At 42.3% G+C, this 16170-nt stretch overlaps 1 protein-coding gene and 1 long non-coding RNA gene across 2 annotated transcripts in view; both read right to left on the bottom strand.

Moving 5' to 3' along the window:
* The window catches only part of LOC138626916 (neuropilin-1a-like), a 63850-nt gene that overhangs the window by 17232 nt on the left and 30448 nt on the right, over nt 1-16170 (bottom strand). The window contains exons 4-6 of the mRNA XM_069708918.1: nt 15095-15322; nt 10388-10558; nt 6383-6549 (exon numbers count right to left, since the gene is read on the bottom strand). Of these exons, the coding sequence (XP_069565019.1) occupies nt 6383-6549; nt 10388-10558; nt 15095-15322 (566 nt within the window). The remainder of the gene's footprint in view (nt 1-6382; nt 6550-10387; nt 10559-15094; nt 15323-16170) is intronic.
* On the bottom strand, nt 12789-13622 carry LOC138626928 (uncharacterized). The gene is made up of 2 exons (XR_011311337.1): nt 13531-13622; nt 12789-12964 (listed from the first exon to the last, which is right to left on the bottom strand). It is a non-coding gene; the product is annotated as an uncharacterized lncRNA (long non-coding RNA).

Genomic DNA, 16170 nt, shown 5'->3' on the forward strand with positions numbered 1-16170 from the left:
GTGTGTGTGTGTGTGTTTGTAGCCCTCCAGATAAAGCAGTTGAGTTAAGTTGACTTTATTCTGGTGAAGTCACAAAAATAAAACTCTCTATTCTGGGTGCTGCTGTGAGGCTTTATTAATATTAAACTCCCCACAGTTTAACGACTCAAAATAAAAAGAGGGAACATCCAACTTGTTTGCACTTTTACAGCTTTTTTTTTATAATGGTGGTTTATGGGAATCCGGGGATTTCATTCCGTTGCAATACTGCAGGTGACCACCGGGGGGACATCGCTAGCAGTCAGGTGCAGCAACTATTAGTACTATTTATGACTTAGTTCATAGAGAGAGACTAACGTTAACCGGGAAAGTGTGACGGTTGGCCAGTTTAGCCAAAAAACACACAGATGACAAAAACAACGATAACGTTTCCACGTTTGACGTCATATCATCCTCTGCCCTCGTTGGTTGGACCGCTGAATATAATTGCTAAGAGGTTTTTTTTTCCTGGAGGGACGGCCGAGTGCAGGTTTAAAAATTGTTGACGAATGAGCTGCATTTGTTTTTTTCCTTTTCTGAGAAAAGTTTGTGAAAAGTCGATGTGCAGCTGTCTGAGATTAAAAGAAGCGACTCTGGTCTCGTCTCGTCTTATTGTCCTGCGTCTGATCGAGTTAGAAACCGTCTCAGGACTCAGCTGGGACATCCTAAACATAGAAAAATATTCTAACTGGAAATGATCTAGTTTAGTTTTATGTAGAATCAGCCAGAAAGACAGTAACTCAATTTATCTTGTTTAATTTTAAATAATCAAACGCGATCATCCTTTTTTCTTTTTTTGTGTGAAGTTTTTCTGATGTTATCGTTATCACACTTTTTTTCCCCCTCAGTTTTGTGAAATTGTGATCTGAGAGCTAAAAACAGAAATAAAAAAGCGACTAGTTTAGATGGTCGAAGATTTATTTTTTATCTCCAGAAATAGGAGATTAATAAAGTGATCGTTATCATCAAAGAGAGCAGAAAGCCTCACGCTGGTCTTCGTACAAATTAAAATGCTTATCTCGTTCAGATTCGGTGAGTTCGAGTTGAGTCGATTCCTCTGAAAGTAAACAGCTCGTTTGTTGAGTTTGTAAATGATCTTCGGTGTGTGTGTGGGATAATAGAGGGTGTGTCATCATGTCGCCGTGGAGACGCCGCGATGCTGCACATGGGAGGAGCCCCGAGAGGCCGCGACTCCTCACCACCGCCGGAGGAGCAGAAAATAGTCTCCACGTCGGTCTGCGTGGGCTCGCCGACGGACGAGGAGACCGCCGGGAGAACGTTCGTGGGATTGTTCGCTCCGTTCTCACCGAAGTTATTCCCACGAGACGCTTCACTGCGCTCGCTGTGACGAAGACGCTGCGCCGAGGTTTCGTTAATGTGCTATTTAGAAGAGAAAAAGTCCTCTTAAAAGAGCTCAACAGAGTTTTTAAGTTTGTTTCGTCTCAACTGGATTCATTAAAAAGATCTGGGGTTGCTCTCAGATCGGGTTTCACAGTCGATCTCCCGTTTCTCCAGCTGCTATCCAACATTTTACGCAGGAAGACGCGTGATTTAATTTCTGCATCGGAAATGACTTTTATTAGATCATAAAGAACGCGGCATCGAGCGAAGATGTTTCTCTGCTCGGAGGACGGCAGATTAAAACTGACATGAAAAATAAACTCCCATCAGGAAGTAACTCCTGGTTCGTGATGTCAGCGTCTCTCAGTTGAAGCTTTTCTTTCAATTTATGTCACAGTTCAATCAATATCTTTGGATTTTTAGGACGCTGGTGGAACAAATGAAATCTTTTCTAAAGGTGATTCGCGCTTGTTTTTGATATTTTACAGGTGAAATGATTCGTTGACATGAAATCAACAAGGATTGTTTTCCTTTTAAATTCTTTTTTGGTATAATCACGTCACTCAAGCAGAAAATCTTCCTATTTTACATGATGATCTCTTATAATTAAATGATATATTTAAGCTGTGAGAATTTGGCTCGTTTAGGTTTTCCCCTGTAGACATTTAATTGTGGAACTTTCACCAACGTTTAAACGAGCTGGATTTGATGGCGTCTCCACTTTAAACAGGAAAACGCTCGTCCTGTCGGCCGGTCGCAGCTCGACTCTCCCGACTCCCTCCATCAAACCACTGAAGGTAATTGCTCTTCCATCTTCTAATTACTCAACGCTTGGCAGCCGCCCGCCACAGAAAACGGTCCCGATTAGAGCTTTTTAATGAAGGGAAGGCGGCCGTAACTCAGGAGAAGTGTGGCTGGACGAGATTGAACAAAACAACACGGCTACTTCCTGCCAGAACAGGAAGCTGCTTCAGCCGTGATAGTGAGAAATAAAAAGAGCATCAATTACTGCGTTGTCCTCCGAGGTTTCAGCGTCGACCGGAGAGAGAGCAGAACGATCGGAGAAGCTCTCAGCTGTTCTCGGGATTCATGAGCAAAATTACACACCTGACATTGTTGTTGTTTGTTTGTAGAATCACGTCGGCTTCATTCGATCGACATCTTGTTGTATTTCATTCATTCGACATCAGATTCTCTCTATTTTAGACAGTTTCTTGTAACGAGTGACAAATTCTTCCTTCAGCATGCTTTTAATAAAAGTTGCAAACCTGCAAAGTATTTTGTATTTCCAGTTAAAAGATGCAGAGTTTTAGTTTGTTCCTTTAAAGTCCTGCAGGAAACCGACACGACGTGTTTCCGTCATCACAACCACTGGATCCTTGAACAAACTGTTGACACCAATCAGTTGCTCATTTCTGGAATACTTTTGCGGCGTCCAGCTTCCCATCCAAAATTAAACAAAGTACTAATTAAACCACCGTGTGTCTGTAAAAAGAAAAGTTTCAAACAGTCTGCTGGTTGATTTTAAAGTCAGTTTGAAGCAACTCAAATCTCCAAATATCTCAAATTAAACAACACGTCGATGGAAATGGTTGGAAACGCTCCGGTTTATGTGGTTTTGGTGTTTTCTAGCTGGAAAGTCACATGTTAAAGTTTCTCTCTGGAACTTGGACACGATACAGTACGTGTCTGCTGAGCGTCTGAAACCGGCGTGTCCTTTAAATCTTATTACGGAGTTTCAGCACGACTTCTTGGCACGAATGAAACAGAAGGAATTTTGTTCTGTCGTATTTTCCTTCAAAGCAGCCTCGAGGTTTTCAGACTCATCGGATCGACTTCGGGTTCGGGGATAATTTTCTTTGATGAATGACACGACGAGCTTCTCTTCACTTCTTTCATCACGACCACCGACGTGATGAAGCTGAACTCAGAACAGGTTACTCTGTGTTATGAAGTCTGATTTGTGTTGAGGTTTCTCTCCTCGGAGGATGTTTCCCGGGTTTGTCGTCCCTCCGGAGGTCTGCGACCCTTTTTAACGTCCTCTGGAGGATCTTTTGTCTTTGGGCCTAAATGTGTTCTCCAGATGCACCGAGAGCTTCCTGGTGGCGTGAAAAGACATCCTGAAGACAAACGGCAGGGCGTCTATAAATACCTGGAGTCAGGAGGGGAAGGAAGCGTTTCCTGGGATTACATCACTCCTCGCAACAACAAGACCGTTTACTACGACCTGTCGAGATGCACCTCCCGCACATCTGGAGCCACATTCAGAGCTTTTTGAGCGTCAGATTTCATTCAGTAATTTTACTCGTGTTTGTCTCACGTTTGTTTGTATTTTCAGGTTGAAAGTTACTTTTCAAGCTTTGCAAAGTTTCATTAAATTTCCTGCAGCACGAGTGAAACGATTTCTTCCTGAGCGTTACAGTTAATTCCTGTCAGCTGTCAATGCCTTATTGATCTATAGACGTGTGTGTGTGTGTGTGTGTGTGTGTGTGTGTGTGTGTGTGTGTGTGTGTGTGTGTGTGTGTGTGTGTGTGTGTGTGTGTGTGTGTGTGTTTTAATTGTAAACATCCAGCGTGTTGATGAAATGAGTCACTACGGTGTGAAATATGATTCCAGATTCATCCTAAAGTGAGATAATGAGCTCATCCGAAGTGCCACTGGGTTACATCACGCCGACAACATTATGAATAGTAAACCTGAAAATAGTATCAATAAAATATGAATGCCTTTTTACATGAATAATTGAGGTATTTGCCGTCGGAGGAGGCCGGCACGCAAGAATTACCCAAATCGTAATTTTCTTCTCAAGTTAAGATGAATCGAAAAGCCGCGAGGCAAACAGTCGGCCACGCACGCACTTCATCACATAAAATGGGAAAATTGTCCTCACAAATCCACCAGTCATAACTCAGGTGCCTCGTGGAGGAGGTGGGGGTGGGGGAGGGGTGGGGGGAGGGGGCTTGGAGGGGAGGGAGGGGAGGGAGGGGAGCTACAGAGGCGGTTCGGAGGCCATAAATCACTGTGGCGGGGGGGTAGTCGGCTGTTTCTTCAGGAGGAACTGCCAAGAAAGCTCTATGTGAACAACACACACACACACACACACACACACACACACACACACACACACACACACACACACACACACACACACACACACACACACACACACACACACACACACACACACACACACACACACACACACACACACACACACACACACACACACACACACACACACACACACACACACACACACACACACACACACACACACACACACACACACACACACTCAGTTCTGGATCTGGAAGCTTCTGGATTCAAAGCTCGAGGCGCGAACTCGTGACCGAGAGGTTGCCGATGGCGACCTGGTGACTGGCGAAGCGACTGTGGTGCGTCGTTGTCGTCGTCGCCGCGGAAACGCCGGAGCTGCTCATACATCAGAAGATCTCTGCAGTTATTTCGTCACCAAATGCAACATCGGTTATTTCAAGAAACACCTCCGACGCGGTACAAACATAATGAAACAGGTGATGTTCTGAATGCTGCATGTTTTATGTATAAATACGAATATTAACGTCCATTAAAACACGTCCCGTCACATCCTGACGTCCCCGAGGAGCTCCGCCGTCAGCCAGCAGCTACAACAGCTCCCCAGACAGACAATAGAGAGCCACTCGGACTAATCTAGCACCGCGGCCCGTCTTCCTGCTGGAACCCCCACAGGAAGGAAGTGCTCTTATTGTGACGGGCATTGTGAGACTTCCTGTATGAGTTCCTGTCCTGGACAATGGGAGCGTCCTGGACTGTAGCCGCACCTTCGGACCGGCTCGATAAATCTGAGACGGGGGCGTGAAGCTCGTCCGGTTTTCCTTCGGTCCGATCCGCGATCGGAAAAACACGCTTGTTTACCTTTTTAACAAATCCTAATTATAAGTGAGCACATCTGAAGTTCTGTGTGACCCGTCCGGTCCGATGATTCAGAGCCAAGAGGAACTCAAATAAATCAGATTCTGGTTCCGGTCGTTTCAGTCAAATGTGACGGACCGCATTCTTCTCGCGAGGCGTTCAAGAACAATCAGGAAAAAACAAACTGATTTTTGTCTCACAGGTGCCAAAAACATTTTTGTGGACTCATCTGGAGTGAAGTTCGTCCTCATTTTGTTTTCTTATTAAAAGCTTTTTAAAAGTCATTCCTGCCTTTTCTAATTATTCCCTTTGTTTACCGACAAAACTAAATAAGTCTAACGGGAGTTCAGAAATAACTGCCTGTACTGTCCTAAATAACTTCAATAAAACATAATATATGTTTTACAAAACATTTACTGTGATGTAATAAATTGTAAATAAAAAAACAAGAGAAATATGCACAGACATTAAAAGTATATGTGCACACGAGAGGGCATGAATTGTTAATCTCAATAATTTCATTTATCCGATATGGATTCTGATAAACTGAATAAAACACGTCTAGTTTAAAGTTCTTCTTATAAAACGTATAAATTGAACTAATAAAGATGTGAGATGATGAAGTCACCAGCAGAGTGTTTGGTTGTTACAACATTCAGCAGCTGCAGAATGTCAGATTTCACAATGAAGATAAGAAATGTCAACTCTGCTGGAGAAGCAGGCTTCAATAAATTATTCAAGCTGGCCTCTTTTTTTTGTTTCTTTTTTTTTTGTGTCCAGCGTCGTGCGGAGAAGTCGTACGAACGAGTGAACAATATTCAGACCAGATGTGAGCGGCGTCTCGGCGGTACCGTCGGGTTCAAATGGAGGAACACCAACACGGCTTCATTTTCAGATCAAAACTCAATGTGACATCATTTCAGCTCCTCCAAAGCAGCCTGGATATTTATATATTACTATATTTATTTAATAATCTATTTATATTTATACAGTCGGTGTTCTTTTGTGCTCAAAATCCAATTCTAAACATTTCATTGTGTATTTTAGATATATTTATTGTCATTTTTGTGCCTTTAAATTTGACTTGGTTGCTGGAAGACGTCACACCGACCTGTATCCACTCCCTGATGGTGTCGTCCGACGGCGTCCAGCCGTTCTCCTGGTAGTTGAGCCGCGAGCGCTCAGGGGACCAGTTGGAGTTGTACTGGGAGGAGGCGCTGATCCGTTCGGAGGAAATTTCCCCCGATTCCATACCCAGCGCCTCCATGCAGGCAAAATCTGCAAAAAAAACAAAACACAAAGACTTTTTAGACAAAAAAAGTTCCACGTCGCAGAATTTGAAGTTTTAAAGTCAAAACAAACAGTGACGAGGAGCAAAGATCAGTTCTGATTCAAATCAGGTCACAAAAAGAAACATTTCTTTGTAAAAAAAATAAAAATGTAATATGACTTTAAAAGTCTATTACACACACCATTAGCTGGACGAACTGGATTTCTTGACGCTGTCATTGCTAATGGCTGAATTTATCATGAAACTCCAGAACTGGGCTCCTCAAGTTACACTCATAAATCTGCAGTGGAAAAAAACAAAAAAAAACGTGTCTCCAGATCAGTAAAACGAGTGAGCGGTCAGAGGAGTCGTTTCAAACTGGAGCTGAATCCCACCAAGGAAATAAAATATCTCCATGAACTGTTTTGAGTTGAAGAATTATTTACCGATAAAACGTAAGAAAATAGTGGAAAGTGGCACTTAAATCACGTATTTATTGTCTTGATCATAAACAAAAATGATATAGACGTCAAAAAAATTCTTTCACTCTTTCAATCAAATCTGTCAGTTCATTTTTGTCTATTTAACAAATTGTTTCAGCATCACAAAGATTGTTTTACAGTTTATTGGAGCTGCAACAATTAGTCAATTAAGGACTAATCGAATTAGTCAATTAGTTAAAAGCTGTTGATTCATTATATCAGTTTTAACTTAAATACAATTGAGTTCATCTGAAAAGAGAAGATTTACTGTGGCGGGGGGGGGTGTGTGTGTGTGTGTGTGTGTGTGTGTGTGTGTGTGTGTGTGTGTGTGTGTGTGTGTGTGTGTGTGTGTGTGTGTGTGTGTGTGTGTGTGTGTGCTGTCTGGAGACACAGGGTCTGCCAGACACAAACAGCCTCCATCACCTCAAGTTCCACTATAAATAAATTGGAGAGAGCGTCGCTCATCATCAACGTTTTCCTCAGAAGAGTCAGAAAACTAAAAACAAAACAAAAAACTGCCCATAATTCAAACGCTACGTCAGTTTATCCTCCAAAAAACGTTCTTGCTTTGTGAGCATTTTAAGAGGTTGCAGGGACGACGTTGGTGCACAAATAAAGATTACAAATATAGTTTCCAGCTGTGGATTTATAGCCATGAATGAAAATATCTCCATCCGAATGGATGTCTAAGTGTCCGTTTGTCAATATTTCAACTCCGACTAGATTTATTTTGTGTTTATTTTTCTAGCCAAAATTTTCAAATTTGCTGAGCTACTCAAATATTTTTCCTCGTATCCCCTGGCAACGGCTGCAGGACTCCCCGAGGTGTTGGTACCGCTTGTTGTGAATCACAACGGTTGTAAAAAAAAAATTGGAGAAGAAAATGTGATTTGGTTTTGGTGCGAGACTTTAATTCATTCTACCGAAGCCTTCGCTCGGTAGAATAATTGTCCGTGTGTGTGTGTGTGTGTGTGTGTGTGTGTGTGTGTGTGTGTGTGTGTGTGTGTGTGTGTGTGTGTGTGTGTGTGTGTGTGTGTCTGTGTGTGTGTGTGTGTAACATAATTAGAGCTTTGTGTACCAGCAGCACAGATCGGAGACACGTCCTCCGATCAGCACGTTGTCACGGACGCTCGGCTTCAACATCACATAGCGGACACACACACACACACACACACACACACACACACACACACACACACACACACACACACACACACACACACACACACACACACACACACACACACACACACACACACACACACACACACACATCTGCTGCCCGTGGCGAACAGCACAAACAGGAGCAGCAACAGAAACATAAATAAATCAGGATTAATCACCTCTGGTGAAACGTGATTCACTTGTGTTGCAGAAAGTCACTGAGTGGTCTGGAGGACTGAACATCATGAACACATCTGATTTTTAGAGTTAAAAGGGAAAACAAAAGCAAAAAACGCTTCTACCTAACTGCAATTTTGTACAGAGAGACTTTGCTTCTGTTAATCTGAGTTGTTTTCAGAGATTTAAATACATATATGTGAATCATAAGTGAGAAAAGAAGTCTTTAATGGAGATGATTTAAAACGCTTTAAAACTCCCGAATATCTAATAAACGAGTTTATAGTTTGAGTTTAAATAGTTTTTTGTCAATAAACAGTTTGAAGTATGCGACAGTTCACGTCAAAGATCGCTAACTCTGATGAAACAAATAGTCCGAGAGCTCCTCGTGTTGAGGAACATTCACATAGCTGAGCTCCACCCAAACCGGCCCAATCAGCTTATTTCATGTGAACCATAACAAACTGATATTCAACACACACATTTAGTCATTTTAAATGACTATTTTCTGTATCTACAATTCCCCAGATGTTCCCTAAACGCCTCTAGCAGTGAACGCAACTCGTGCAGCCAAACTGGTTTGAAGAGTTTCTCATAAAATCTTCTAATATCAGATTTAACCGTCGCGGTCCACCTGAAAATATTGTGTTATTTATGTGATTCATGAGCAGCTGTTTGTTTCCAGCTCACTGTGAGTGTCTGCTGTGTTTATGTCCTCTGACCTCTGTGTGTCAGCGGGGATCGTCTCCGAAAACACGTGGACACGAACGAACACATGAAAAGAGGACGAGCGCGACAAACTCTGCGTCTGCTGATAATTTATTCTCGTATGCGTGAAATCGGTCGAACGCGTCGGAAAGTGGGTCAAAACTGATGGAAAATAAACTATCTTCATCCGAAACAAATCGCACTTTAAAGAGATTAAAACACTTCTGTGAATTCAGATCTCAGTTCCGATATTTCCTCTTGAAATAATTCGATTAAGTCGGTTTGATCCTTCAGCAAATCTCTCACATCAATAATGAGAACAATATGCAAGATTCGGATCAATTGACTTTTTTGTGGTTTTATTGTGAAAGCTCAAATTCAAACTGTCTGAAACTACCAGAAAACCAGTATGAACAGAGTTTACGATTCTTACTTCCTGATTTGATCACGTTTCCTTCACTTTTGTGATTCTAGCAGGTAAGAAGTTGTTAAATGTTTTCTTTTCTGTCCGTTTTGTGTTTACAGGTTTTACAGTTTTAGAGTTTATACAGCTTTCTGTGATTTAGTCGTTAAAAAACATCAATCGTCCTTCGTATGTCTGAACTATTTCACATCTGTAGGACGAGAACGCACCGATTTAAATGTGTTGTGATCGGGAGTCGGCACGAGGTGTTTTATTCTGAAAATTGACGCGATGCTCTTTTGTTTTCTTCTGCAAAAATTTTTTGTGCAACACAAAATAATCTCAAGTCTTTCCTGTTTTCTTGTGAAATACTTGAAGAGAAATCGATTGCTGAATGAGCTGCGACGATCCGTCGAGAGGACAAAATGTTCTGCGTTAAATTGGACAACAAATGGACTCGTAAGTGTTTTAAAATGAAGTTCAATAGCTAACATGAAGTGGATGAATCAATTAAATTGAAGCATTATTTGTTTAAACATTTAGTGAGCGAAACGACAAAAAGCTATATTTGACATAATTCATATATTATATTTAATTTAATATGTAAACATCCTACTGGACGTTTCTTCATGATTTATTGTCTCTTTACAGATAAAATGATGAAATCTTTCAGCTTTTTCTAAACTGAATACGAGCAGCGATGAATTCTCTCAAAGCAGGAAGTTATGTTTCCTTGTTACATGTTATTTAATCCCCGAAGCAGAAATCCTCTTTGTGCTCGTCTCTCCTCCCACAGAGGTCAGAGGTCAAAGATCAGACAGAGCTCGTAGGACACTTTGGTTGGAGCTCAGCTGATTGACAAACCACTTATTCGTTGGTTTTCAGGACTTGTGTTTGAATCCGGCTGCTCACCCTCGTCCTCGTGTCCCGGCGGGAGGCTCCTCTCGCGGATGGTGTAGTTGGCGGAGAATCCCTCTTTGGCGATGGCGTTGTCGGTGGTGATGGTCATGGACAGGATGCCGGTGTAGGAGATCACTCGGCCCGGCGACGTCTGGCCGCAGTACCTGCCGATGTGAGGACCCACTGGGGAGGAAGAGGGGGAGGGGGGGAGAACGTCAGCTTCATCGCTCATCATCCTCACAGTGCTTTTCATTATTCACGTTGCTCTCCGTCGCCCTGGCTGTCCGGGGAAACGTTTCGTGACTTCCAGCAAAAAACAAACAAAAAAAAACACAGAAAAGCTCGTTAAATTCTCAAAAAACAAACAAACAAACAGTTGAATTTTATGAAACGCAGTCGGCAGCTGATCTCATGTCAGATCCCATCTCGCTCCTCTCAGCAACGAGACGGGATAAAGGTGAGATGACAGGAAGCACAAACACTCGTCACCACATGTTGTTCTGACACCTGCAGCACCGACGCTGCATTTAAACCGGAGATATCGAAGGTCCCGTCGGTACGGAGGAGCTCCGGGACCTCTGCACATCCTCAAATGAACACAATCAGAGGCGAGACCTTCAGAGACGGAAACATTCGTTCTCTCAGAGCTTCCTGCCTCTAAAAACCACTACGTTCAAGTCAGAGAACTCAGCATCCATTTTTCAGAGCGATAAATTCCTGATGATCTTTGAAGGAACAAAAACCCCGGAGGGAAGTTTTCAACTCTTACTGCAGTTCGGAAGGAATTTAAGAACCGTCAACAGTTTTTCTGCCGGTATTGACTCACTACACAAATAAATAATCTAAATTAATGAGAAGGAAATGTACCAAATCAATTAGCAGTTTCTGCTTTCCTTCTAAGTAACGAATGTTTGCAGAAATATTCAGAGAAAGTATGAAGCTGTGAAAAGAAGTTGTAAAATAATCCGTTAAAGAACCAGCAGCCTGATGGGACATCATCACGCCTAATCTGGTCAATAACAGAACATAATGTTGATACAGATAAATACTATATAGTTAATATTAACAATACAAGTTTTAGATTGAGTTTAACTAAACTCGAGTCTCGCTGATTTGAAATCAATTTATTGAACATTTGACGCGTGATTTCAAACCGAGATGGATTCTGAAAACAGATTAGAGATTTTCCTTGAAGCGTTCTGAGATCTCACATTCATAGTGAGAAATTCAAAGTGACCTCGACTTCTGAAAAACAAACTTCTATCAGTTCATCCTCCAATTGAACATTGGAGACAAATTAGGAGAAAATCCCTCAAAGCGTTCTTGAGATGTTGCATTTATAAGAACTGGAAAGACAGATGAAAGGGGGGACACAAGGTCACAGCGACCTTGAACTTTGACCTTTGACCACCAAACTTTAATCAGCTCATTCTTGGTATCAAGTGAGTGTTTCTGCCAAGTTTAAAGACATTTTATCTGGATATGTGGATATCTGAATATGTGGATATCTGGATATGTGTATATCTGAATATGTGAATATGTGGATATCTGGATATGTGGATATGTGGATATGTGGATATGTGGATATCTGGATATGTGGATATCTGAATATGTGGATATCTGAATATGTGGATATCTGGATATGTGGATATCTGAATATGTGGATATGTGGATATGTGGATATCTGAATATGTGGATATCTGAATATGTGGATATCTGAATATCTGGATATCTGAATATGTGGATATGTGGATATGTGGATATCTGAATATGTGGATATGTGGATATCTGGATATCTGAATATGTGGATATGTGGATATGTGGATATCTGAATATGTGGATATCTGAATATGTGGATATCTGAATATCTGGATATCTGAATATGTGGATATGTGGATATGTGGATATCTGAATATGTGGATATGTGGATATCTGGATATGTGGATATGTGGATATCTGAATATCTGGATATCTGAATATGTGGATATGTGGATATGTGGATATCTGAATATGTGGATATCTGAATATGTGGATATGTGGATATGTGGATATGTGGATATCTGAATATGTGGATATCTGGATATGTGGATATGTGGATATGTGGATATCTGCAGCCTCTCCAGGAATCTAGCCGCTGCGCTCCGATCCGAGAGATTATATTTTCCAACATTTGCTTCCTCCTGCTGTCAGACGGACTCGTTGCCGAGCTGCAGCGGTCCGATGGATCGTGTTTATCAGTTACACTTTAAAGCAGGTAGTCGACAATCTGTGATGGATTACAGTCTGAACTATTTCAGCCTTATCAGCAGGAAGAGGTGCTGGCAAATGTTTTTTTGTTTATTTTGCAGTGAGGTTGTCGGCTGATGCAATCTGGAGCTCAAAATAAATAAATAATAATCCTGCATGCTTCATGTGCATTTAAGGAAATGGTTTTAATCCGAAGAAAACAAGGAGAATAAATCTGAATATTCTCAAATGAAACATCATCAAATGAAATAAATAAATAAATACAGAGCTTGAAGCTTCATTCTTTGGTTCCCGTCTTATAAACTTCAGGGACCGATGAAGGCCATGAAATGTGTCGGGAAGCTGCAGGAAAACCAAGAAAGCAAAAACCTTTCTGTCATTTCAGGAAACCAAATTCAATAACAGAAATCTATCGGTTTATTGTTTTGTTTTTTACAACAATAATAATGAGATGTTTGTTTGATTAAATCCAATAAAAAGGATAAAGCAGGATTTCACAGCTCTCAGAGGAGAAGAAGAAGAAGAAGAAATAAAATCCCAGCGAGCTCGACGGGGACGTTTGATGTTGGATGTTGACACGGCGAGTGTGTTTGATGGGATGAAGAACTACATCCTGGTCTTAACCCGCCGCACAGAGACGCTTTGTTATCTGCTCTGACACACATGTTCACTCAGCAAACACGGGAACATTTGGCTTCAACACACACACACACACACACACACACACACACACACACACACACACACACACACACACACACACACACACACACACACACACACACACACACACACACACACACACACACACACACACACACACACACACAGATCATTCGACAGGAAAAGCCCTGGCATGTCATGTATGCTGGCGCGGCTTCAAAGTGTGTGTCACCCCGTCTGTCTACCTGAGCCAGTCTTTGTGTCCCTCGTGTTGCCGTGCCAACCTCCTCCTTGGCGATCGTCAGGCAAAGCTTTGGGCACGGCGGCGAGTATTGTGGGCATCCTGGCAAGCCTGCGCAGGCCTGCCCGAGGTATGCGGCTCCCGCGACTATCTGCGCGCTCGTACGGCTAATTAGGCAACAATGGAGGGCTGAGACATCGCCGTCCAAGCGAGGGGGGGAGGAGGAGGAGAGGGATGGAAGAGGGATGGAGGGGGGGTGGAGGGGAAGGATGGAGGAGGGAGGGGGGGTGTTAACATGAGCACAGAGCAGGCTGCGTCCCCGTCGCTTCGCCGCTGAGGAACAAGGAGCGATCTGTGAAGGAGTCGCTCCTCCGCTCGAAGGACGCGTTTCAAGCAGAAGAGTTTACGGCGAGCCGAGCGGTTTCTGACGATCAGCTGCTGTCACTCGTGTTTCCGACATGTTGGCGAGCGTTCGTTTAAAAGGAGCTCGCAGGCAGATCACACTTCCTGTTTCCAGTCTTTAAATAAAGCGAATGGTCGTATTTTTCCATAAACTGTCAAAACTATTCCTTTAATTTATAATCAGTCTCGGTTGGGATGTCAGAATTTGACATTTAAACGGACTATATTTGTTTCATATGACGGTCAATTCAACTTCAGTTTGGTAAAAAACATTTTCAAATCTTTTTAAAAACACAAAACTGACATGTTCATTTTTACAAAGCTTCAGTTTTTGTTTCTTTTCAAAGAAGTAAATGAGAAACTTTTCTCTGATTTAGAAAAGTGCCAAAAAGAAACTCCTCCCCCTTTCATAGGTCAGCCAATCAGGGCAAACGAGGACAGAGGAGACTCAGCCAATCAAGACAGAGAAAGATGTTGTTTCCTGAAAACACTGCAGATGACTCCAAAATATTAAAAACAGAAAAACACTTAAAGGATTCTGTTTTCTTTTCCAAAATAAAACACATGAAACTACTTATTCATTCATGATGACTCCTCTTCTCCATCCTGCATCTTCCTCTTGCCTTCATCAACCTATTTTTCAAATCCACCCCCCCAGCTACCTCTGCATCTATTTCCCAGTCTGACGTTTCTTTTTTGTCTTTGCTGCTTCTGTCTGTTTCAGCTGATTTTGTTTGTTTTATTTCAGCCGTACGAATGTGAGACAAACTAAAGCCAAGAAAATATACATTTACAAGGTGATGAAAATGAGATTTTTTGTTTTAAACTTAAACACCTCTTTAAAGGGACTTCAGGCCAAAGCAATAAACACCGTGTCACTTCCACTGCTCTCCGACATGCGTGGAAGTTTACAATGGCGGCGACGAGTTTTCTACCATGTTGGGAAAGTTTTGCTGGAAGATCGCTCCGTCTCCGATCATCTCCAAGAGAGTTTTTTCACTTTTTTTTTATCCTTTGTTATGACTCAAGTCACTGCACTGTGTGAAATAAAGTGCTTCAAAGTTCAGAAAAAGCTTGAAAAATGCATCATATTCTCTCAGTTTTTTTTGTAAGAGCTAATCTTCTTTTTAAAGCCTCCTGCTGAGATATTTTCACCCTCCGCTCACCTGCCGGGAAGCCGTCCCAGATCTCCAGCCAGTCGTAGCGACACAGGGCGCCCGGCGGCGGCGTGGTGTCGGGCTCCATCTCGAAGCTGTCGAACTCCACCACGATCTCCGACATCTTGGGGGCGAAGATCATGAAGGTGCAGTCCAGGTTGTTGGGGTACTTCTCGGGGAAGCCCGGCGTCTTGATGACGCCTCTGGGAGCCGTGAAGTTCCTGGAACATTCAGGTCCTGCGAGGACAGAAAAGTTACAGATGAGTTTTTAAAACGTCGGGTGGTGTTTGGACAACCTGAGTTAATTCGGAGGGCGGCGTGAACTCGGCGGGGTCGGAGGGCGGCGAGGGGTCGACACGTCTTCTCACATTACCGTCACCTCCAATCGGACCTCAAATAAGTTCTGCGATTCTTTTCTCAGAACAACGTGAATGTTTTTGGTTCATTTAGAGGCTGAAAACACTCAAAGTAAAGAAAAAAAGCTGATAATGTGTTTTTAATGAACTTTTCTTTGCGTGGTTCCTTTTTTCTGAATCATCTGCGGTTTATGGGTTTCTGACCTTTTCTGCCTTTACTGTGGCAAAAACACATTTTTGGAATAAAACATGACCTTTCTTAGTGTCTTTTACAGCTGTGAGCTCTTAACTCTGTCTTTAAGTCTCAAGGTCTCATTTTCTGAGAAAAAAACCCACTTTTACAGCTTCTGAGATAAATCAGGGATTTCTGAGAATCTGATTTGTTCCTAAAACAGACTCTTTGTTTCACTGAGTCGTCACGTGGTCTCTGAGGGGCTGTGATTGGTCGCCTCCCCGCCGGAGCCGTCGCGGTGTTTAATGACTCCTGCGGTCAACGAGCAGACACAACATCCCTCATCAGACTCCAACAAACACGCTACAACCTCACAATGTGTTTTGTATTATCATGTTTCTTTCAGGAGTTTTTCGTTTTCTGTGTTTAGAGATTGCGTGCTTTCATTTTTTTTTTAATTGCGCTGCCTTGAGTTTACTTCCTGTTTGCTTTGCATTTTATTTCCCTTTCTGTTTTACTGAATTTGTGACGCTCACATACTTGAACATTTTTCTATC

The sequence above is a fragment of the Brachyistius frenatus genome, unplaced genomic scaffold (genome assembly GCF_029030835.1).
Source record: "Brachyistius frenatus isolate BFR_SWC_R1_liver_20210118 unplaced genomic scaffold, ASM2903083v1 Contig_79, whole genome shotgun sequence".
In the NCBI taxonomy this organism is placed as follows: domain Eukaryota; kingdom Metazoa; phylum Chordata; class Actinopteri; family Embiotocidae; genus Brachyistius; species Brachyistius frenatus.